Source organism: Cimex lectularius, unplaced genomic scaffold (assembly GCF_000648675.2).
Source record: "Cimex lectularius strain Harlan isolate CLEC.00 unplaced genomic scaffold, Clec_2.1 scaffold208, whole genome shotgun sequence".
Taxonomy (NCBI): domain Eukaryota; kingdom Metazoa; phylum Arthropoda; class Insecta; order Hemiptera; family Cimicidae; genus Cimex; species Cimex lectularius.
The window spans coordinates 286,053-312,319 of NW_019392797.1; the positions used below are offsets into that span (position 1 = coordinate 286,053).

Sequence of the window (26,267 nt, forward strand, 5' to 3'; positions counted from 1 at the left end):
CTTTTAAGTCGACCAACATTTTCGTAATTATGTCCGTTCTTATGATGTTAGTTGGACGGATCGTGTTTTGAGGATAGTTGGAGGAAAGGTTGATTACAGTCGAAAATTAATGGAGACTATTTGTACGTGTGTGCAGTTTAAATAACCACCATCCTTGCGCAAACATCGATATATAGACAGATAAATAGTTAAATAGAGGGAAGGGAGTGGAGGGAATGGGAGGGGAGGGGAAAGAGAAAGAGAGAGAGAGAGAGAGAGAGAGAGAGAGAGAGAGTGAGTGAGAGTGAGAGAGAGAAGAGTGTTTATTTATTTAGGTAGATAGATGGATAGGTAGATAGAGAGAAGAAAGTGTTTATTTAGATATATAGATAAATAAATAGGTATGTAGATAGGTAGGTAGAAAAAGAGAGAGAGAGAGAGAGAGAGAGAGAGAGAGAGAGAGAGAGAGAGAGAGAGAGAGAGAGAGAGAGTTGAGAAAGGGAGGGAGGGAGAGAGGAAGAGGAAGCGAGAGAAATGTGGATATTAACTCTTTTTTACTATTTTCTCCCTCCTCTCTCTCATTCTCTCTCTATTCTATCTATCTTCTTTTCTATACTTCCTCCTAATCCTAATGAAAATAGGGCGAGTGGAAAGGATGGAGAGAGAAAGAGAGGACGAAAAATATAGATTGATAGTGAAAGAGAAAAGAGGAGGGAGTGCAAATACAGAAACTCAAAGAGATAAAAAGGAGTAGAGAAAAGGATAAAGATAGAGACATACAAAGAAAGTGAGAGAGAGAGAGAGAGAGTGAGAGGGAGAGGACAGAGAAAGAAGAAGATAGAATAAAGTGATTATTTATTTAGACAGATATACAGATAGATAGGGAGAAAGAGAGAGTGTGCAAAAAAGACGGAGAGAGAGAAAGGTAGAGAAATTACACTTACTGTCTATTTTCTTCCCCCTCTTTTTCTTTCTTTCTATGTTCATGTTTATCCCTCCTCCTAATCCTAATAAAAAGATGGTGAGTGGAAGGGATGGAGGGAGAAAAAGAGAGAGTAAGAGGCAGAAATATATAGAAAAATATAGATAAATAGTGAAAGAGAAAGGAAGTGGAAGTGCAAATACAGAAAGTGAAAGAGGTAAAGAGTAGGAGAGAAAAGGATAAAGAGAGAGTTAAATAAACAATTTCTTTCTCTCTCACCCCCACTTGCTGTTTCTCACTCACTCTCTCCAATTCTTGTCCTCTCTTATGCTCTCTCTCTCACTCTCTCTCTCTCTCTCTCTCTCTCTCTCTCTCTCGCTCACTTTCTTTGTATGTCTTTCTCTATCTATCTATCTATCTATCTTTCTCTCCTTTATTATAGCGTTAGGTTAACCCCAAAACATTATATTTATTTTAGCTTTATACATACTATTTTATGTTGTATTATTGGTTATCTATTTGTTTATTTTATTTATTATTATTTTATTGGTTATTTATTCAATCCGTAATATGTTGAATGCATATAATATATTATGTATTACTTCATGCGTGGATGTGAACGGTTGTGACGTTGAAAATCATAAATAACAGATCAAACATCTCAATCTAAATATTAAATATATCGTAATGACAGTCGGTGAAAAAGGCTTAATGCTGTTACGCCTTTGACCAAGGACAGGCGTGAGAGTAGGCGGATCCAGAGATGATCAGCAATGATAGTAGCGCCGAAGGCAAAACTGACGATGAGTGAATTTAGTAGAAAGAGGCGGATGTTTTTGTGAATAGTTACGAAATATTTGTTTATTGTTGATTGGATTTGAAAGTCGAATAAAAACTTCAAACTGTAGTTGTTCGAAATGCCAGCGGTGGCCGAAAAAAATGTGAGGTATAAGCGAGAAAGTTAGATTTTCAACCGGCGTTTATAGACACCGTCTGTAAATAAAGACATTAGCGTCATCGACTTTGCCTTTACAAACCGGCACTAAATTCCAGGCGACAAATTGTCCTTTATCGAAAAAGCCTGGCAATAACAAGGTTTTTTGCTTCGGCTCACCCACATCACTTTTTGCCAGGGTTTCTTAATGCGCCAAAGGAAAAGATATCGAATAAATATTATAATTAGGCTCTCTTTTAGTTGCTTGTATCAATATGTCAAAAGTCTGCTTTATAATTCCTCCAAGGTCTCGCACCTCCAACGAAGTTTGAAAGAAGTCAGTCCCATTAAAAAGCACCGGTTTGTTATTTAGGCTTGACAAATGAAGTTTCACTGAGTTATTCTAAAGGTCTTAACTATTTAAAACGAGGTGTAATTATAAAAATGGCTTTCATATTTGTTACAAAGAAATAGACGGTTATCTCAATATAGGACCCAAACAACACCAATAAAAAAATATAAAAAAAGATAATTCTTTACGACATATCATACAAATATTGTAAACCCCTGTAACGTTTCATGTGTATCGGCTTAAGTGTTTCAAAGTTTTAATATTTTTGTGATTTTCCAATAAAATCTGAAACAAAGGAAGGCGAAAAATCCGAGAAAAAATATTTATTGATTTTCTCAAAACATTGTATCGTGGGTGTATAATTTAAAATAATTAGAGACTGGCACTCTCAACACGACACGCAAGAATGGCACAATTACGTAGAAGACAAACACGATGAGCCCTGAAGATGATCTCAATAAAGATCGAAACGTTGGCACGATAAAGAAAATGTTTTTCTGAAACCTACATCACACCAGACCGCATCTTACGGTTTCTGAATAAATAATTATACTTTTTAATCTAAGGTCTTGGTTGAGATGAAAAGCTAGTGTCAAGCTGGATTCGAACCCACGACCGGCTAACGAAGGTGCTGTACAGCATGTATCTATTAGGTGAAGAGCCACGTTGGAATTAAGGGTAACGAAGACGCAGATAAATTAGCCACAGCAGCTTCAGTGGGCTCTTCATTGTACGCTGTTTATGACAAGATTCCGAAGTCTGAATTTAAAAAAATAACAGCAAAAAAATGCTGGAGAAATGGGAACATCAGTCATAAGTTTTGCACCATCCCAATAGCAAAATTGCAAGCGAAGTAACAGATAATTTAAATTTATATCCTGGGATCTCAGATTTTAATGAACCTTTTTTTTGTTAATACTAGGCCGAAAAAAGTATTAGACAATAGTGTCAATAGGCCGGGCCTAAAAACCCAAGAAATTTTATTAAAAAAGTATTTAATATAATTTTTTTAAAATATGGATTTCAGGTATTTTTGTGGATCCATTTTAAGTTTATTACCTACATATCAGTCGAAATGTTATTTTTTTGAGGAAGAATAAGACGATAATATGGAAAATTGAAACAAACAAGATATGACATATAAAAAAATAGGTATATGTATAAACAAAAACGGAAAGACGCTTCCAGTAAAGTCGGGCACAAAACAAATCGGACTTATTTAAGCATCCTTTAATGCCCTCAAATACAGATTTTTGTAGCAAATAAGAAATTTATTTTCGGGCTGGATTCAAGGGAGGAATTGTTTTTTTTTCTATCGCCGATTCCTTACAAATCCATAACACATCAGGATTTAAATCAAATTCCACGTTTTATAAGATATGAAAAGCTGAATGTCTCTTCTGAGTCAGTCTATGTCAACAACCAATCTTTTTATATTATTATAAGTCAGAAAAATAAACTCGAAATCAACAAAAGTTTCCAAAACGTTTTCTTTTACATCTCTGATTCTGATTAATTGGAACGAATTCAATTTATGTTATTACGTGTAGTTTATACAATATACACTGCGAGTCAAAACAATTAATATTTTTAATTATATCTTAGACAACCCTTCATTGATTGAGTTACAACAATATTTAAATGATTAAAGATAAATAAAACAGATAAAATCTCCCACTTGTGTTTACAATTGGATTTTGTACATAGATCTTCGAAAAGTCAATCTCTTCTTTGTTGCTTTTTCTGTAAGCCTTCATCCTAACGTTCGGTGATGTTTTTTAAGTTGTACCAATTTTAACTCTCAAATTTGTGTGAGTGCTATGCTCAAATTCAGCTGGATTCATACCATTGTTGGAGCATTGTTAAAAGATGGAAGAAGTCAATCGTGGCCAGGGTTCTTAACATTCTCATCACAACTGCCCAAACGGTCTTCCATGGAGGTTACTCAAAAATGCATGTATCAGGTCGCCATCGTGTCAAATCTCAGCGAGATGATTGTTTTTTTTGTTTCGAATGTACTCCGTAATCGACATTCTACTGCCGTTGCGATCAAGAAACGACTTCAATAAGTTAGAAATGTTAATGTCAGTTTATGCACTGTAAGGCGAAGACTGTTAGAAGCTCGATTACGCGCGAGAAGATCTGCTTACAGGACAAGGTCCAGAACTTCTGACAAGGCACAGAACAGCTGGGTTAAGTTTCGCAAGAAATCACATCAATTGGTCTGAGCAGGTTTGGACTTCAATCTTGTTTTCGGATGAGTCAGGGTTTTGTTTGGTGTCTTTTGACGGCCGAGAGAGGGTTTGGAGGATAACAGGAGAGCGATATATCCCAGCAACATTTTCACTCCGGAGAAGCTATGGAGGTGTGGTTGTTATGGTTTGGGCAGTCATTTCTATGGAAGGTCGTACAAACGTCATCTCCATCGAGGGTTCCCTAACAGCTGATACATTAAGGTGTGTTATCAGATGAAGTTGTTCCTTTTATTTTATTTTTTTTAAATACATGACAATGCAAGGCCCCATACAGCTAGGATCGTTGGTGACTATTGGAATGGGCTTCCAATTCAATGTTTGGAGGGGCCAGCATGTCGTCCCGACTTACCTCTATCGAACACCTTTGGGATGAGTTATCAAAGGGGGTAAAAAGTTGCCCAACGATGCCAAAGAATTAAGAGTGGCGCTGTTGGGAAAGCGCCAAAAGAGATGGCACATTCAATTATCAAGTCCATCAAATCATTCGAAACCCGAGCAAAACTGATCGATCCAGTAAAATTAAAAGTTGGGATCAGCAAAATGTCAACCCGTAAAGAAGGGAGCCTAATCATTCAATCTGTAAATAGAGAAAATGTAAATAATCAGAACACAAAAATTATATCTGTTCAAATTAATCTACAATCAAAAAATGCGATAGCTAACCTAAATGAAACCATACAAGCAAATTTAATTGATGAAGCAATAATACAAGAACCTTTAATACAATTTTCTGTTTATAGCGCGAATTTATAGCGTATTAGCAGTAAAGAAAAGAGCTGCACTTGTCATTCCAACCCCCAAATTCAATGTTATTTTACACTCCCAATTTTCAGACGAAAAGGTAGTCATACAGTACAGAATTATTAACTTAGCATGCTTTGGCAGAATGCCCCAAAGAACAAGAGCTTGCGAGGTACCAAAAGAGAAGAATATTAGAGACTAAAACAAAACTACGAAGAAACAAATCGAAAAGCTAAGATTGAAGCATGGTAAATTATTGCAATGATGTTGGCAGCCAACATCCTTGGGTTCCAATCTATAAAGTCGCGACAGGAAAAAATGACAAACCCGCTTACTACTTCTTCTCTACTAAAAACTGATTGAAATTACACACAAAAAATTAAACGATACCCTTCAAGAAATTATGGATACTTTTGTTCCCCCTGACATAACACCATAAACTTACAACATCAATTACAAATCATCCATATCTTTCCTAAAGTAAGTGTGCACATAACAACAGTAATATTGTGCATTACAATTACGAAAAATCACTTAATTCCTTCTTATATTAACGTACAAAATTGATTGATATAGGAACGATATCAATTAATAAAAATAAAAAATGATAAATCGACTGTGGCTTAGTGGTTAAGGCCTCCGATTCGTATACACCACCCCAGCGGTTCTGGGTTCAAATCCCGACATAGTCCATGGAATTTTTATTGTGAATACTATGAAAAAAGTAGTATAAATTTCTCACGAATTTTTTACTTCATATAGGTTAATTTATTGAGATTCTTTTTGTTTCAGGAAACATGACGAGGATGGGGTCAGCTTCTCATATTGGAGAAGTGAGAAGATTTAGTAAAGGAATTAGGTGAGACTGTCTATTCATTACTACGATATACCATTCCATTCAATGTAAAAACGTACTTTGCAATGTATTTCACATGATAAATGTATAATTAATTTTGAATATTTACCTCCAGAAGAAAATATGTAATAAAAAATGTAGAGCAATGTTTTCTTTCTACCTTTTTCTTTCTTTCCCTATCCCCCTCTCACTGTAATTCTTTTCTCTCTATTTTTTTAATCTTCATCTATCTATCTGTATACATATAAACATTGTCTTTCTCTTTAACTTTCTCTCTCCTTCTCTCCCTTCTCCCTCTTTCTCTCTCTCTATCTCTGTCCTATTTATCTATATTTAGGTATCTACCTGTCTATCTAATAAACATTTTCTTTCTTTTTATTCTTTCGGTCAATCAATTCAATCAATTTCTCTCTCTATCACTATCACATTTTCTCGCACTCACTCTCTCTCGCTTTCTTACTTTTTCAAGCTCTCCCCCATCCTTTTTCTTACTTCATTACACTTGTTTTTCTTTCTCGATTTATGTTCAAAATAACTTTTATCCCAACTAAAATAATGGAATAAATAGTTAAAGTTAAAATAAAGTCTTGATATACATATGTAAATGCATTTTACTTATTTTGGTTTCGTATATGATGTGTATATATTATTTACAAATTGTTTGGACCGTTAAATTTTTATTTTAAGTGTAATATAACTACCCAATTTAAATATTACATTGTATTTTACTTGTTCTTTAACATGAGAAAGATCTTTTGTTGATTCAATAATCTTGTTTTGTTTTTTCCTTTTATGGCACAGTCAAATGTAACAGATATGTTTGTATTTATTCGCATGTTTTTTTGTATGCAGATCGTCAAAGAAGAGCATATTGTATTCGGATTATTACGACGAGGATTCCAAAAAGGATAACAATTTAGCAAATCAGCGTTCAATATCACTGGTGAGTTGACAAAAACAAAATATTCAGTCTGTTTGATAGTATAGTATCGGCTAGATTGGCTGATAATTTTACAGATGATTTCCAGTGAAAATATCATACGCTTAATGATTTAATTTTATTCAAAATATGTAGATTGCAACAGTCGTGGGATATAATAAGAGATTTACGATTTTATAATTACTGGATGTACAGTTTATTATCGCCTTTCCTGGCTTGTAAGTGATGTAAAGGTTTTGTAAAAATGAATTTTTGTGGCAAAAATCCCTGCAAACTTATAATAAAGATTATAATCAGAAAAAAATCTGCCCTTGAATTTAATTTTTGTCTCGGTTTTAAATTAATAGGAATTTGAAAACATGAAGCTTTTTTCGACAGCAGATTTTTCTTTGCTATAATTAATTTTTTTTCATTAGAAAAACATTTCCTTTCTGCCTTTATTAAACATATTCCGAAATGCTATAACACTTAAAATGTATTATAATAATTTAGAAACAATATAAAAAAATTAATAATTAACCCTAACCATCCCTAATAATAATTTCTCCTCGAACAGAGTTAAAAAAAAATTTGATTCCGGCCAGGATCGAACTGGCGACCTTCTGCGTGTAAAGCAGATGTGATAACCACTACACCACGGAACCCGTTGGAAGAGTACGTCCATTTCCTTTCCTTTCAGTAGCTGTTTGTTCTACATCCATTAACACAGGATACACAATGTTTTATACAAAAATTAATTATTTAATTAACACGTTAAGCGGTTCATATTGTATTAGGAAGCAACGACAGTACAATGATCGACAATTACAATAATGATTACAATCATTTACGGATTATCTACTAGATTTCATTTTAATTTTTTTTTGTTTAATAATAATAGTAAATAGTAGTTAAATAACAAAAATATGTATAACGTTTATTATATTGAGGTTTTTAGAAATACAAGTTTTGATTTTTATTAATAGTTGGACACCGATGGCTTATTTTCACGAATTTTTTGGCTCCTTTTGAGCCATAATTTTTTGTTAATTATATTTTTTCTTACAACTTTGGCATATTATATATAAATAACACAAACTAAGTCTTTTTATGAGGATTTTACCTCAAAATTTAATTATTTTGCCACTGGGGGAAGATAGTAATTTTAATTTTAATTATTGTAAATTCATTTAGTAAATGTATTATTATTTCAGAAAACTTTCATAAATTAATTACCATAATTTCTTCTCAAATAAATTCTTAATTAAAAAGAAGTCACCAAAGGATATCCGGCTTGTAAACAGAAATCTGGGCCCTGGAAAGAAAGTACGTTTTTCTTCCCTTAATAATAGCAGACGATTTTTTCGAAAGTAGTCAACTAGGTGCGTAATTTTAAATAGGGCCCGGTTAGAAAACGAAAAAGCACGGGATGTTCTTGAAAAAAATCTTTCTGGTAGTCTGTAAGAAAACAACGATTTCTTAAATATTAAAATAAGTTTTGAAAAAGGGCCAAAATTGAAGTGTCCAAATATGATATCTCTGGAAAATGTGTACAACGATGTGGCAATCTAGTCACCTAATTTCGCCTTTATGAACTTTTTTTAGGTCTTATATCAATAATTTTATGTACAAATTTGAACCCAAAGAATCATTTTTGATATAAAGCCCCTCTAACGTCATCATCTAACACCATAACATAAAAAAAGGAACACTACCATTAATTTACTCATAGGATCAATTAATATTTCAAGAAAGCATGATTAATTTTGGAATAGTTAAATAAGGACGAAGAGCACCTTTCAAGAAATAAAGATTAAAAAAATAAATAAAAACGACCTTAGATCGACATGATAGTTACACGAGTTGGAAAATTTGCATAAATGTGCTTTATCAAAGACTTTCTCCAGAAAAAAATAAAACAGGAGTTTCTCAGTTTTAATGGCCAATAATATATATTTTATTGTTTAACGAATAATAGTTAAAGACTACTTAAAATTGAAATAAAAATTTGTAATTTAATCGTTACCAATCAATTTGGTCTTCTTACACGCGCTGGGTTTCGGCATTTAGCCATCTTCAGTGTGTCTGCGTGATTTATTTTAAAAGTCAATTCTCTTAAAGACGTGAGGAATTGGGAGCTAAAAAAATGGGATGAAAATTGTGACACATTTTCCCAATTATATTATTCACCAAAGTACGTACATTTATAAACTATAATCGAATTATTTTAAATTTTAATCGGGCAACAGATAAGTTGTACGATAGATATATGATATCCACGCATCGTGTTAAAGACACTAGCAACGTCTGGGGTCGGTTAACTTTTGTGCAAGTGTGCTATTTTGTTAAATTTTGTATGATTAGGCTTAAGGTTCCACGAGCTAGTTTATATGGAAGTATTCATCAAAGAAAAGGCCGGACATAAGGTGAATGAGATATGAAGGGTCAATACAGTGGTCGAAACAGAATAAAATCGAATTTCTACCAAAATTTCATTCTAGTCCCTTTCAAAAACATAATCTAGCAACGCTGTTTAATCGTTTAAATTAATGATATCTTTTGTGAGAAATTTACAAAAAAAATCTGCCTCTTAACATAGAATGAATGACATGTTAGTTCATTTAAGTCATGAAATGTTAATTTTATGGTTTATAGGCTGGATAGGCACAGCTTGTACGTGCCTGGGATGGGTTCAGTTTGGCTAGGTAAGGTTAGGGTTAGAATAAAGAGTACGGCTATATAAGGTTCGTTAGGTTAATAATGGTTAGATTAGTTAGGGTTACGATTAGCGTTGGGTTAGGTTAGATTAGGTTTTAGAACAGGTTGGGTTAGGCTAGGTTATAAACAATTAGGTCAGGTAAGGTTAGGTAAAGACGGGCTAGGTTAGATAAGGTTATCGTAAGGGTTACGACAGGCTAGAGATGGGTTAGGTTAGGGACGGAGTATGTTGAAGTAGGCTTACGTTACGCTAGGGACGGGTTAGGTGGGTTTATGGCTTGGGTTAGGGTTACATAGGCAATGGTCGAATTAGGTTAAATTATTGTTAGGGATGGGTTACAGTGCATATCCATGTTTAACTGTTTTTCCGAGAAGCGTAGAAAATTAGAGAGTGCAAAGCCCGAGTTGGTTACTTATGGTTTTTACATGTCAAAAAATATTAGTCGGTATAAATCTCGAACAAGAACGCACATAACATTCAAAAACCACGTTTAAGACTTTAGCTGATTTACTCAGATTAAAATCTCGACAGGTCACTACATAAATCCTTCCTGTCTTACTTTTTCGATTTAGGACCGCTGAGATTCGAACCCGTGTCCTTCCAGTGATGGGCCGGCGAGCGAGGTCATTATTGACTCTATTCAACGTAATGATATAAATCAAAATTAAAAGCACAATAACACATTTAACATAACACAAAGTTTGCGTTAATGCCCTAATTATTTCCTACCAACTTTACCAATTTTTCATCCAAGCATTTTGAGTTCTATGACGATACCACATTCTAGTTAAAAATTCCCCATTTTACATCCTCGAATGTTTTTAAACAGGCGTTTGAACAACAAGTTCCAGAAAACTTCAAAATGACACAACATTTATATACTTAATCAAAAGTTTGGTCCAGGGTGGACCGGTTTACTAGGAGGACAACAGTTTAGATTTTATTGTGGATCTAGAATCTCTTGGTTTAAAGTATTTCTCCTAGGTAATTCCGTTTGATAATGGCCAAGAGCAGTTAAAAAAAAAAAAAAAAAATAGTACTATTGTTAAGCATTTCCAACATTTTGACCATAAACTGTCCCATGCTATCATCAATTAAACACAATCCTTTCTGATGAATGTTCATCCGATTTTTGTTTGATGGTTTTGTATTTGCTAGTTAGTTCACATTTTCATTAGCATCGTTTTATGCTCTCGCAATTAAGTCTCCTGACTTGCGTTCATTTGGTCGATTTTGGAGGTTGTTAATTTATTCTGATTTGATTAATCAGAAGCTTGGATCTCTGCCCTAATTTCCTAATTAGTTTCGTATCTTAATAACACAGTGACACGTCTAACATTATAAAACTATGCTTAAAATTATAAAAATTATAGGTATCTTTAAGTATGTATAAATGAAAGTGAAAAGTGATAAAATTAACATGCCAAGGTCAGAGAACGTCGTAAATTCACTGTCTTGGCAACGATTCCTACAGATCATTAAGTTCGGTTAATTAGTGAAAACGATTTTTCACCGAGGAATAGTTACTGACATATTTTTATTTCGGAGCTATAAAACAAAGAGAAGGAAAAGAAACAAACGCAGAAGCCATTCAACGAAAAGAACGGCTATAAATCACGCTTTGAATGATATTTGTCAAATCGCATTCCAGGATAATTGTCGGCAATGAATCGACGCCTGTTTTTTTATTATCCACGCCGGAAATGGAAGAAGGAGAAGGACAAGGAAACAGTTAGAACCGGCCGATTCCCACCTTCCAACCTCAGGGAAACAATACACACGGCAAATGGCTCTTCGTGCTCTTTTCGAACTGCACAATGCGACCTGTTACACGCCCAAAAATACAAACTTAGGTTAATTACAGCTGCTCGTCCCAGAGCCTTCCCGAACGAAATTATACGGCCGGGGATTTAACAACCTCCGGACTCCCGGGATGGAAGCACCTGTCGGACCGCAATAATGGACTCGACGGCTGCATTTTTTCGTGATTGAAATTTTAGTCGTCGATCCGATCCGATATAATTATTATGACTCGGCTTCGGATCGGATAATATGCTTAAACACGGCCCGGCTATACGTGAGTCAAAACCCATAACCGTTACGGTGCGAGGCAGCGCTTTTCGACGAAGAAAGTCTGTGACAAAATGGTGGAAATATTAAGTAAAACCTTACTTTCGAGATTTTCTTATTTTGCTGAAAAAAATTAATGCTTGAACAAATTTGGTTGAACGGTATAAGTTTCAACATCGTTTTCCATCCGCAAAACTCTTAACATTTATTAGTAGTCTAACTTGGTCCTTGAAAATCTTTGAAAAATTGGCGGATATGGCCGTACGGGATGGCACACGGATACCTTCTTTTGGGCCAAAGTCCGCGCGGGTCTCCCTTATGCAGAGAAAGGATGCTCGAAATGTCCCACATAATAGAGGCATGTCATGCCTTGCCTCCATACAGAGAGCGTTTAAGGATTTAAAAATGGTTCTCGAGCATTGCAGTCGGTTTCTGGGTCCCCTGTTCCGTTTTTTATAGGACGTTGATGGAAGATCCTTAAAGATAATATTCCTGGTATACCCGGCGTAGGAGAAAAAACAACATTAGAATTGTTGCAAGGAATTGGAGATTTGGCACGATTTATAATGATTTATCAGCACTTGCCCCCTTAAATTTTCGTGGTTCGAATATATATGTTTTTTGTTTGAATGCATGTATTTATTAGTGTGAGAGGTGAAGGGTGATGTGTTTAGATCGATGGCAGAATATTTATAAAAATACTCCATCGACCCTAATTTAGGTTAGATTAGTGGTATTGTTTGTAGGTCGATGGGGGAATAACAGGGAATACTCAGTAATCAGAATTAGTGCAATGCATGAATGTATTTACTTGCGTGACTGACATCTGATTTAAATAGTAAGTATTACGCTAGATTATACACAGAAAGGCAAAAAATTCCGCCCAATTGATTTTTTAAAAATCATTTTCTCGATAAAAGAAAATTCTACCCTTAATTTGTCTCATTGTTTTTACCATTAAATATTTTTTTAAGCTATGTTTTAAATTGGGAATATCAATTAGAGGTAAATACCCTTAATTCTTTATCCAAAACAAGGACAAAGGATTTTCCAATGTTTATTTTTTACGGAATTTAAAATATTTATTTAGTCTCATTTCTAACCTGAAGCAATAAACTGTTTAGTTTTCAGTTTTGTTTTCATAATTTCAATTTTTAAACTTAATAATGCCACTTAATGCTGAGGATGTTGCGCGTGGTGTGGCACTTACTGATGATGGACGTTCCATCGGGTATGCGGCTATTGCCATCGGATTTCCTACGAAACTCTGCGAGACGCCTTTAGACGTTTTCGAGAAACTGGGTCCTACCATAGAAGGCCCGGTTCTGGAAGCCCTAGGGTAGCAGAACCACAGGATGACCGTTTTTGACTTTGAGAATTTTTCGAAACCGGCACGTTACTGTTGTTCAAGCGATTCATCAAGTAGAGGAAGTTTGAGGTGTCCAAATTTGTGAACGCACTGCTCGAAGAAGATTAAATCAGTATGGACTGATTGCTTTTCACCCCGTAAGAGGACGAGAATTGACCAGAACACAGTTGCACGGCTCGCATTTGCACGAGAACACAGCCATTGGCCTTTGGACGATTGGTCTGCTATATTTTTCACAGATGAGTGTAGATTTGCTGTATGATCTCCAGGTGGGCGTGAAAGAGTGTGGAGAAGGCAAAATGAAAAGTAGAAGCTTGTAATTTTTCCCAGAGCCAACCTTTTCAACGTAGCTAAGAGATGGTTTGAGCGGGAATGCCAATTGACAGCACACAATTGGATGTTGTTAGTTGAGGGTCTTTCACGTCCACTCGCTATGTGGATGAAATTTTGGAACATCATGCGCTGCCTATCCTCGATGAAATCAGCGACAATCCTATTCTAATGCACGATAATGCCCGTCAACATGTCGCTTACATAGTACAACCGTACCTTCACAAGCATAACATCAGGGTCGTAGCCTGGCCAGCCCGTTCTCCTGACTTGAACCCATCGAACATTTATGGGATAACCTTAAAAGACGAATAAGAGCACGTCCAACACTTCCTGATACACTCCACGTGCTCTTATTCGTACACTTCGTATACACATCGCGACGAATGGGCTAACCTCCAGCAAAGAGACATTTCCAGGTTGGTAGAAAGTATGCCGAGGCGAGATGTAGGAGGAAATATGTGATATTGAAATGATAATTAAAAATTTAAAACAAATTTTATCTATCCATCATTTTTTTTTGCATTTTCCATAGCATTTAATTTTTTTGTTTTTGCTTTTTTAGACAAAGAGTCAATTATTAAACGTTATAAACGTGAAACTTTGATTAATATATAAAAATATATACTAATCAAGTTATATCACAAGTGGGTGGAATTTTTTGCCTGTCAGTGAAGTTTGCATGCGTTTGGAGCTGAAATGACTTAGCTGTCGATAGCCCCCGTCGGAGCATAATCCTGTTCGTAGGGAAGCGACGAAATCCTGGGCATCTGGTTAAAAGGGGATACTAGCGACGGGGTGGGTGAACTCCCTGATGTACAGACCCATCAGGGAGTGAGAACCCTTCGGGGTGAAAGTCCAGTAAATTGATTAATACATTTATGTAGTGAAGTAACTAAAACTATAAAACAGTGTTAATGAAAACGAACTAATTGGTTATTAATCGATGGAAGCGAAACTAGCCAGGACTAGCTTTCAAAAAAATTAATATAGAATTGTTATCGAATTGCCTACATTCCCATGCGTTTGGGAACAAAATTGACTTTTTCCAGCTATAATTCCCAGATAGACGACTTCCGTTTCCTATTAGGAGACGATTCCAAAATCATTCTATTGGGTTGTCCGGAAAATAATGCAGGATTTTGGTATTAAACAAAAAAAAAGAAACTAGTTACTTTAAAGCAATGTTCTTTAATCAAAATAATTTCCCATACTCTCAATACATTTCTCCCAACGTGTTGGTAACTTATTAATTCCGTCTGAGTAGAATTCAGAATTTTTAGAATTGATAAAGTCAATAAATGCATTTTCCAGTTCCGTTTGATTTTTGAATATTATGTGTTGTAAGTAGTGGTCCAGGTGTCTAAAAAAATGGTAGTCAGTAGGCGAGAGGTCCGGAGAGTAGGGTGGGTGAGGCAAAGTTTCATAGCCAAGCTCCAATAATTTTTGTGACGTTACACGTGACACATGTGGTCGAGCGTTGTCATGCAACAAAATGGGCCCTTTCCGATTGACCAAAGAGGGCTTCATTACTGCCAATTTCTGATGCATGGTATTAATTTGGTTACAGTATGATTCAGCATTGATGGTTTCGCCAGGATTTAAGAAGCTGTAGTGTATTAAACCAAATGAAGCCATTACCATTACCTTTTTTTGATGAGTTGGGGGCTTTGGAGCTTCACCTTTGTCGAGCCACTGTCCAGAACGTCTAGTGTTATCGTAGAGAATCCACTTTTCGTCACATGTAACAATTCTGGCCAGAAATGGGTCATTTTTGTTTCGACAAAGAAGTGATGCACAAACATCAAAGCGCTGATTTTTTTGGCGATCGTTTAATGAGTGTGGAACCCAATTTTCGAGTTTTTTCACTTTTCCAATCGCCTTGAGGTGGTCAGCGACGGTCGTTTTACTGACTTTGAGTTGCTCTGCAAGTTCTCGAACAGTTGTTTTGGGGTTTTCTTCCACCACTGATCGCAGAACATCATCATTAAGAGAGGAAGGCCTTCCACGACCTTCTTCATCTTCAAGGCTGAAATCTCCCTCCCGAAATTTTTTAAACCACCTTTGCACAGTGCACTCATTAACACAACCCTCGCCCCAGACTTGGTTAATGTTTCTAGCCGTTTGGGCTCCGCTTCGGCCGAGTTTAAACTCGTAAAAGAAAATCGTACGAAATTCTCGCTTTGACATTATAAGGATGACTGAATTATTTCCAAGTAGCGGAATGCTACAGAGGTAAACAAACAATATCATTTGGAAGAGGATTAATAAGTGTTGACATTCATACAAATGAGTAATCCTGTAAACGTAAACAGAATATTTTATATAGATTTTTTTTAATGAAAACTTAAAATCCTGCATTATTTTCCGGACAACCCGATAATAGCCAAATTCTTCGTATTTTTAATATATAATAGAGATTTATGAATAAAAACCCGTTTCGACGTGGGAATTGGAGAAAAGGATTTAAATAACGTAAAAAGGACGAAGGAAAGTGACACAGTAAAAATATTTTTCCCACATCGGGGGGTGAGCGAATTATAATTCACTCGTTTCTACGTACGTCTTTCACTTTCACACTCCCCACTTGGAAATCAGCGTGAATGTTTTCCTTTGTAGTTTTTGTTATTAGTAATTAGTCGTTAGTTCCCTGTAAAGCGTTAGAAGAGGAGCAGGAACATGGTCTTTCTAAAGGTATGTTTGATCTTGCACTGAACAAGCACATGCCGATTTGTTTTATTAAATTCAACTACAAAATTTATGTACTGATTTTGATTTACAAAATGAAAATTAATTTTCTAATCTAAACGTTTCAAAGGACTTGTAAGTTTGAAAGCAAACACATGCTTATTCATAATTAATGTCTAAATCCCTCAATTAATTAGGCAATTTGAAATCAAATTTACCAGATCGTAGCCTTGCAAAGCATTATGCTAATAGCGTATTTGTTTTTATAGCATTAGACACAAAGTAATGGACTTAAATCCTCTTTAAGAATTTTTTTCCTGTCTCTAGCTATTTACAATTGCGCAAAAGGGATATAAAATATAATATATTCTTATAAATAACTTTTTTATTCAGCTTGTTTTAATAGGAAACTTGTTTTGTCGCCTTTTCCGGAATTTGTTCTTTTGGTATCTTGATCCTCAGGAATAATTCCAGTATTTACCCACATTGCCCGTAATTTAATTTGCATTTCCTGCTTTATGCCATTGGCTGAGAATTTTTCTAAAATTCTATACTGGTTGACATAAATAATAATAGTGTATTTTATTTATTTATTTTTTGCGATCATTACGGTTATTTTGAGGTTTACGTCCTTAATTCTTGCGCCAAACGACACAGGACGCTCGTTTACATGAGAAACATAAGCATCACTCGCGTTTCGCAATCGCATATTTTCTTCGCTTTAAGGATAACATGAAATCATGGATGCAGCCCCTAACCCTACCTAACTCTAACTCAACTCGGCAACGTCCTTTTGTCCTAATCGGATCAGCAAAAAAAAAAAAAAAAAAATAAAATGCCACGCATGTTACTTTTGTGTGTGTCTAAATTATCAGATTTATTTGTTATTTTTTGATTAATTTGATATTCTGAAACAGTACACACATAAGTCTGTTGCTCTTTTTTTTGCATCATTGTTTTTATTTAATTTTATTGTTTTACGAGTTCGGAATAAAATAATCCAATATTTTAAATATTTTTATTTGCTCTTTTGATATATTCATCTTAATTTCTAATTTGTACACCGGGTGATTCACGAATAATGTCTCAAATTTCAGGAGGTTTTTCTGCACTCAAAATACAACAAAAAAATATCTGGCCCCTGTCTGATTCCAAATAAAAAGAATGATAATTCATGTTTTTTGTTGTTTTTACCGGTAAAACTGGTGTACATAAAAACGGACATATCTTTTGAACCTTTGTTGTCTACAACAGATATGAACATGCTGTTAAAAGCTGATAAAATTTCCATTAAGAAAACGTATAATGTTTGTTAATGCAAATATGTAACATAGCATAATGTAAATATTAGAAATTTGCGACCCGACTTAAATTTTGGAAGAAAAGGAAACAAGAATGTGAAAAACGCGCGTATCGGTTTGGGCAAACTAGCAGTCTCCAGGCATTATTTTATGCTATCGTATTTTAAGATGTTATTTTATGTTATTTATGTTTAAAATTTTAATCGTGTAAACTAGTGTCAATGGACAAAAAAGAAAGACTGCAAATTCGTTCGAATTTCTGTTTTAATGTTGAAGTGTAGTAAGAATCCTGTCCTTAGCGTGTTCCTTAAAATTTAAAAAAAAAATCCATGGAAAATTTTGTTGTTCGAATCCCCTTTTCTACTTCTTTGTTGTTGTTCCGTTTTGGGTGTACGAACAGCCCCTAAAGTTTGTCGCGTTTTCGTGAATCACATGCTTCATTCTTTTAAAATCTTTCTTTTATTTGAATTATGTTCAAGATGCAAACTGTTAACCTTACTGAAATTTGAAAAACATATATCGATCCAAATTGTACATGTCTCAGTTTTGGTACTATTAACCATTACTCAAGTAATTCAATGAAACATATTATTCCAATATTTATTAACCATGTAATCTAAACTTTTTAAATCAAACTATACGTCAGTTCATATTTTAAGCAAAGATATGTTTTTGGGCTGGATACGCAAATTTCTTTTATGTGGCCATTTTCGCGTCGTTGATATCGCGTTAGGGAAATTGCGTATGGTTGGGTGAGGCTAAGAATCGTTAGCGTTAGGGGCTTGTTAGGTTATATAAGAATAAGGTTAGTGGTAAGTCAGGGTTATGGATAAAGATAGGTACGCGTTTGTTAGGTAGAGATGTGGTTAGGGACAGGTTAGGTTAAATATCTATGATTCAAGGTTTTTCTGTAATTATTTGAGGTCGAGAGATGCGGTCTGGTGTGTCGTAGGTTTTAGAAAAACATTTTCTTTATCGTGCCAACGTTTCGATCTTTATTGAGATCATCTTCAGGGCCTGGGATTTATAAATATTGTTTAAATTTTACAAATACATATACGGTGTGGAAAAAAAATGAATTCATAAAATGCTAGAAAATTTTAGATTAATAAAAATGAATGTATACAATGGTACAAAATTTTAGATAAAAAAACAAGTATTTGTAAAATTTAAACAAAGTTTATAAATCCCAGGCCCTGAAGATGATTTCAATAAAGATCGAAACGTTGGCACAATAAAGAAAATATTTTTCTAAAACCTACGTCACACTAGACCGCATCACGACCTCCAAATAATCATTAAGTAACGGCCACTACACACCATACGTTTTTCTGTAAAATGGAAAATTTTGTATTTCTGAATTATTAGAAAAATATTTTACAATTCTATGATGTTTATTATAAAATTTTAGCATTTTTAACCTCCTAATGGTGATTATATTACATAATAAACCTTCCAGTACCAGCGATCCAATGTTCGATTGATAAAATAGTTGGAAATTTGACATTCAAAGGCGTATCTTCCACAATTGGAGGACATAATTTTATGACCCTTAGATAAATTATTTGAATTGACTTCGCTGGATTAATACTTACAGTTAATTGTTTGAATAGGAATATTGGCGTAAAGGAATATACAAAAAGATATTAATCTCCCTTGGATTATCACCCAAACGAGGCCTTGGCATATTGTTGTTAGGCGCCAGGTACACGACGCGGCCATTAATTGTATTCTAATTCGACCTGGGAGAGCCTTTTGTCGCAACACTCGGAATTGTCTGGTTGATAATTACAGTTTGGACGACCGTTTCCACAATGGAGGGATGGCGATATGCAGATGGAGGAACTGTATGCTGGGGTCTGAGGTCGGACAATATATTCAAAACGATGGAATAAATAAAAAGAAAACCAGCGATATTTTCATAAATCAGCGGACACGTGGGATTTAAAGAATGAGCAAGGCTGTGATTCCATGGATTTACAACGTGTCTAAAAAGAAATAAGAGACAGGCATCCACTATGTACTATTTTTCAAAATAATAAGTGTGTTTAATAAAAAGATTGTATTGTACGTATTGTATTGAAATTCAATTATCGTTGCACATCTGTATCAAACAAAGACACCACACACACACACACACACACACACACACACACACACACACACACACACTGTGAAAGATAAAAAACATGCATAAATCAATATATAATTTTATGCCCTATACGGTTTGCAACACAATAACAAAATGGTTTCAATTTAGTTGGGGTTTTAGATATTAGATCTTGTAAAAATCTCCACAAAACGTTTATACCTAACGAAAATGTTATACCCAACTAAATGTTGGTTAATTTTCCTACAAGAAAACATGCCATTTCAATTTTCATTATTTTCATATTTTGATCATCCTGTCGTCATTGTTGTAAAATTTGTGTGAGATAATTGATTTGTTAGAAATGTTATACCCAACTAAATGTTGGTTAATTTTCCTGCAAGAAAACATGCCATTTCAATTTTCATTATTTTCATATTTTGAACATCCTGTCGTCATTGTTGTAAAATTTGTGTGAGATAATTGATTTGCCCGCGAATTCGGTCAATTCGCTTCACCAGGTGGGGTGAAGCGGCGATGAATCACGACGACAAGGTCTGACACCGGCGGTTTTTAGCCGTCATGAATTGGAACGACAACAAAAAAAGGCTTCCGCGAATTCTTTCATTATGACGAACTCTGTGATTATGGTGACAATATTGACATCATACCGGCCATAGACACTCATCTGGCTAAGGCGAAACTCGTAAGTTTCTGGGCAAAGTTCAAGGCAAAAACGTGCCATTTCACGCCATCTTCGACTATACATCTTCAATCGTCGAGTAATCCGTTTTGTTTAAGACGTGAGGTTTTATTTAATTCTACATAAACAGCGAAACTAGGCGAATCCATATTAAATAACGATGTACAAGATGAAACAATAAACTCTTTGGTTTAATATTTTGACCATATAGATAATTTGTGTGAACAGGTTCTAATCTAACACCAACCCTAACGCTAACCTTAACCCTGCCTAACCTACCCTACCCTAACTCAACCATAATGTAAGCCAACATAACACTAACCTTAAACCTACATAACCTAATCTGGTTCGAATGTTTTAACTGTTATCACGTCTAAAATCTCACGCTTGTTCCTTTTTTGTCTTTATCACATTTGTTTGTTATTTTCTAATTTTTTTATTACACTGTAATAAAGTCTAGTAGTCTTTTTTTACAGCATTAATTATTTTTTATTTACGTTTATTGTTTTACGATTTCGGAATAAAATAATTCAACATTTTTAATGTTTGATTGCTTTTTAAATACGTTCGTCAAAATTTCGAATTATACAGGGTGTTCAGTGAACATATTCAATAATATAGGAGGTTATCCTAAATGTCCACTTTCTTTGGCCTGCACTCTTCAAAAGAATCTTAGTCGTTTACTTTGTATTACTTTCAATACTTTTTTAATGGAAGTTACAAAATCTTAGTAACTAATGTGCCAGTTTTGAAATATTAACCGAAAAATCAAATTTAAATTAAACGTTAATTTTACATTGCTAATAATTGACCATTGAAAAATTAAGCACTTGTGTGTACATTGTAGGAGCAGTTTTTCTGTGAGTATTTACAGAACCAAGAAAATCTTACTTAAACGTAAAGTTTCTTTTCTATGGATTTTGTATATTTTCGCTTAAGGTTCCAAAAAAAATTTTCAAAGCTCGATTCATTGGTGTAATCCAATTTACAGCAGGAGTAACATTCTTTGGGATACTATTTAGGGTCAATTTGTGAAAGGTTAACTAACCTAAGAAATAAAATATCTCGAATACAATTGAGAATCAGGCTTTGTGTAATAAGGACTTTTTAGTCGAATTTGACATGTAGGATAACCTCCTGAAGTATTGACGTCTATTCTCGGGACACCCTGTGTACAGGGAAATGCATGAACAAATTCAAACCAGAAAGTGTTTCTAAAAGTGTTATGAATCCGTACTTGGATCGTTTCCGATTATTTTAGTCTGCGTATCCTCACTGATTTGGTCTGTCATATGCGTTTCTGTTTATCACATCTTGAGTGGATCCGTGTGTTAATACGTTCAGCCATGTTTGTAAATATTGGCACAAACTCAGCACAAAAGAAGGTTAAAAACTACGGCTGTGTTTTGTCACAAAAGAAAGGCCATCATTTACATGGATGATCGCTGATAGCAGCTCATGAAACTTATGATCGGTATCAATTGGAAGTTTTGTAGTCTTCTGTTGAACATATTTAGCTCTGCTATAGAACACTCGTATCTTAAAGCCGCTCATTTCTTCAACTCGGTCTAATGTATCAAACAAGCAATAACTTTTAAGGTTTAAGAAGCTTTCATGACGGACATCTCCCGCAAATGTTTGAAAGGTGGTTTGCACACAAAAAAAACGTGTTTGTACCAAACATGATGTCGCACAAACACAGTCATTGCGCTGATAAATAAAAACTACACTTTTCAACCTGGCAGTGAGCAATCATGGAAACCGTTAGGATGAGATCGAAATCAGTGCCTGGGAACCTGTTAGGGCAAGTGTTAATATGCAGAAGTTTCCATAATTGACCGAGGTTCAGCAGTCCGACGTCGGTTCCCACTGTCCAAAGTGGAAACTACATCTTCTTTCCTGCCGACGCCAGGATGATTCACGTTTTTTTACTCGAAGGTGACAAGAGTCGTCCAATTGACCGGACCCGGGGTTAATTCGTGGCCGAGAACCTTTTCCGGAACGTTCGGTTCCATAAAAAGAACCTCTCCGGGTTTTTTCTTCACACACGACGAATTCATGTCCGCCAGCTCAATGCGAACGTGTGAGCGCATCCCATTGCACTCGGTTTCTTTATACTATAAGAAATCACAAAGCTTAGGATATAATATAGTTGAAGCCGGTTAATTCCATACACAGCTTTTTATGAAAAAACAAGAAAAAAACTAATTGTTCTCATCAGTGTTTCAGGCACGACCGGTTACATTGTAAAACGTCTGTCACCCTTCGAACGTTTTAAGACTAGATCAGTGCTCGCTGATAACATCAATAATAATTTTCACACCCACATCTGACATTTAACGACGCCGGTTTTTTCTTAATCGCCTACTTTTTTAACTTAACAGTTCAGCTCAAAGAGGATATGTTTTAATGGTCGAATTTAGAAATTTATCTAGAGAAAAATGGTATTTAAAGTTTTCATTGTATAACGAGAAAATGAAATATACATACGCCATAAACTGTCAGGGACGGACCTAACTGAAACTTGAGTGATTGTTTCTGAATCAGAAAACTCGTGCTTCGCGCTCGAATATTTTATCCGCTTCACGGAAAAATATTTAATCATGGATTAAACGACGCCGTTTATACTATAAGAAATCACGAAGCGTAGGATATAATATAGTTGAAGTCGGTTAATTTACATACATACACAGCTTCTGAACAAGAAAAAACTAAAAAATAAATAAATAATTTATAATAACTAATATTATTGTATGTAAAGTGTGATAACTAAAATCTGTCAAACTTCAGGATTCTAGGGGTGATATTTTTCCCGGTAAAACTCGAATTTCTCCATATTTTCTTAAACCAAATTTGTAGATAACAAACCGATTAAATTTCCATTCAGAAAACATGCCCTCCAGGTTCCTGTTCCATTTTGTTCGTAACAGAAAATAATTTGAAAATGTTAAAAAGGCAAAAATTTCAGTTTTGTAGCACCAATTTTCATGCATAAATAAAAGTTTGCAAATTTCGCAAAAAGCTTTACTGACACACATGCACACGTTAATCCTACCTAACCTGTCCCTAGCTCTAACCTAACCCTAACGCTAAACCTAAACTAACCTGGCCGATACAAAATTTGAAAGTTTTTGGATCTTTATCAGAGTTAAATTCCACGCTTGTTACGTTTTTATTTATTTGCTTTCACAAAAAGTTTTTTTATATTTTTAATAACAACTTTATTCATTAAAACGCTTCCGGACGGTGTATACGCAACCGTAACCTTACCTAACCTAACCCATCCCTAACCATTACTCTAACCTAACCATTCCTTACCCATCCTCTGTGCACTCCACGGTAATGCTAAATCGATGAAGCGGAAGTGGTCACGCAAAAAACATTGTGCATCTAGCCAAAAACATATTCATGTTAAAATGTAAAGTAATTTCCGTCATATAGGAGTGCTTAGCGCTCAACTACTGTTGGTAGCTTGGATGAGAAGTCAAACCACTTTGCACTACTTTTTCAAATTATAATTAAATAAAATTCCATGGACTATGTCGAGATTCAAGCTACGCGTGGCAAATACGTGTTGATTAGTTTTTTTTCTACATACCACATAACTGTTAAATGTATTTTAACATCTGCGGATTTCATTCTTTTTTTAAACAAAATAGTGTACAGATATTGATGAATCTAGGTAAGCTTATTTAATTATAACTTAATGTAATTACCAATGAGCAAAGAGTACAGTTTTTTCGAACAGTAAATCTGAAATGTATCCTAGGATCAGAGAATCATTTCATTCTTGTGCGTTAAAGAAGGTTTTCACATCCAGCATTGTGCATGGAAATCTGTACACCAGTAACAAGCAGATTTTCTAAAATCGAGAATTAAATATTGGGACATTAATTGTTTTTGCAATAAAACTGTTGAATTCTCATTAAAAATAAATTGTTTTCCGATTTCTGGCAATGTTTTTGATGGACGCATTAAAAATGGAAGTGGCTATTTCATGATTTTTAATCAATAAAAACTGGGCATAATCATATTACTGGTGTGGCCATAGATGGAAGAGTTGAGCATCACTAACCAGGATTAAGATGCTGGAATTCTAATAAAAAACTAGGAATGCTTAATCTGGCCTTAATATATTCAATCTGTCCATCCCTCTTGCCCTCTTTTCAATCGAAACTCCGACCAATCTTGAATTTAAAATGAAAATTTTTTAATGTTCAAGTTCTTTTGTAGTGCAAAGTCTGTTTTATCCTGGTTTAATAGAATTTAAATATTTATATTTTTTATTCTATAACTAATGACTCAATTCATAGCAACAGATTAATTAAGATATATATTTTTTTATACAGCAATAAGTTTTCTTGGCCTTGTCGGCTATCACTGGGTGGAAAATTATTCTCTCCTTTCCATTGGACACTCGTTTTGTAAAAAAAAACCTGGTTCACTAGAATGTGTCAATTAGCGTGAATCTACTTTTTACTCTACAACCCATTTAAATTATAATTTCAATCAGACGGCCAGGATCGGAAATGCCTCTCTTGTTCGCCTCCTCTCGGTTGTCAATGTTTCAAACTGGATTCGGGTTTTAATTGCCGGACGGAATTTCGTCGGAGACCCAGTCACTCGTCCCTTTTGTTCCTCGGCCACCGGCCTTGGCAGTAACACGACACTCTTTTGAACACTTTCTAATATTGTTCACCGGGTTAAGCAAGAGGTCGAAGTCAAGGACCAGCGAAATGCGAAGTCGGAACAATTGAACTTGGCCGCTCTTGACTAATTCAATTAAAAAATCAACCCAGCTTACAAACGACAAGCTTATAGCAAAATTTTAATCCTGCCGATCAGAAAGGGTGATGACCCTGTTGGCTCACTTGCCTTATATCTCTCTCACTCTTTGTTTCGTCACTCTTGAAAATCACATGTGAATAAATCAAAAGTAACATAAAAAGTGTCTGCTTAACGAAGCCAATTTCCTCAATATTCGATTCTCAAGTGAAGTTTAAATTTATAACTTGAAATCTGCGAGGTGATGAGCCTGTAGTTTAGTCGTTTTCGCCAATTTTGGTCTGACATACGTGTTTTGCTTTCTTGGCATCTTCAGTCAAAATTTTGAACATCGAATATAGCGAAAACCCGAAAAAATCCACACCTCACAAGTATTTCTGGACATATACATAAACAGACTGCAGTGTGTTATCAGGTAATAAAAAATGTCTTTTTAGAGGACACCCTCCTCCCTCCGAAAGGGGAAAAAAGTAGTAAGACCATGACTGTCCCTTAGCAAGAGGTTTCCATACACTTTAAATACGATAATCGTGGTTCTTGGCAATACTTTTCTTCCCCCTCTTGTCACTATTGATAGATTAATATAACAGAGTTTATCATGATTATCAATCAATTAAATGTATTAACGAAAATTTCTCTTAGTTTTCTGAGTATTGTTGGTATTTTTATTAGTCCCTTTTTTTGGATCCAGCTTGTATTTTTTTGTCCTTTGACCTGTACCTTCTTACGCACATTTTAGTAATTTTTGATATCCAAATGAGAAGAAATCAGAACTTCATTTATGTCCTATTTCTTAAATCCAACTGTTATGCCTCTAATCGCCCACAGGAGACAGGAATAGTAAATTATCCCTGTCCCTTTTCCCTAAGGAAACCCACTGGTTTACATTTCGTTCTTCATGAAATTTCAAACCAGTGAATTATTTCTCACCTAAAAATTCTAAAACTTTGTATTCATTGTTTCCTATTAGATTAGATTCAGTCAGATTATCGTTTATGTTCTGCCTGCAAAATATATACTATTATCTGCTAGACTTGACTTTTATTATGAACTTATGCTATGTTGAAATCAAATTAACCCAATTTTCGATCGGTAATCTTTCTCAATCTTTTCAAAGTCACGATCGAAAACGTGGGGGAGGTGCACCGTAAAGAAAAACGTCACAATTTAGCATGCTTTCAAATCCAAGTTCGCTTGAAATTATTCTTCCTAGATGATTGCTTTCGACAAATAAATATGATTGCCTTGTGTGAAA

General features: G+C 34.8%; 1 protein-coding gene and 1 non-coding gene across 2 annotated transcripts in view; one reads left to right on the forward strand and one right to left on the reverse strand.

Moving 5' to 3' along the window:
* LOC106664851 overlaps nt 1–26,267 on the forward strand; it is a 106,098-nt gene that overhangs the window by 54,411 nt on the left and 25,420 nt on the right. Inside the window, exons 3-4 of the mRNA XM_014390877.2 lie at nt 5,976–6,042; nt 6,892–6,982. Coding sequence (XP_014246363.1) covers nt 5,976–6,042; nt 6,892–6,982 — 158 coding nt within the window. The remainder of the gene's footprint in view (nt 1–5,975; nt 6,043–6,891; nt 6,983–26,267) is intronic.
* Nucleotides 7,551–7,623, reverse strand: Trnav-uac. The gene has a single exon. It is a non-coding gene; the product is annotated as a tRNA-Val (tRNA).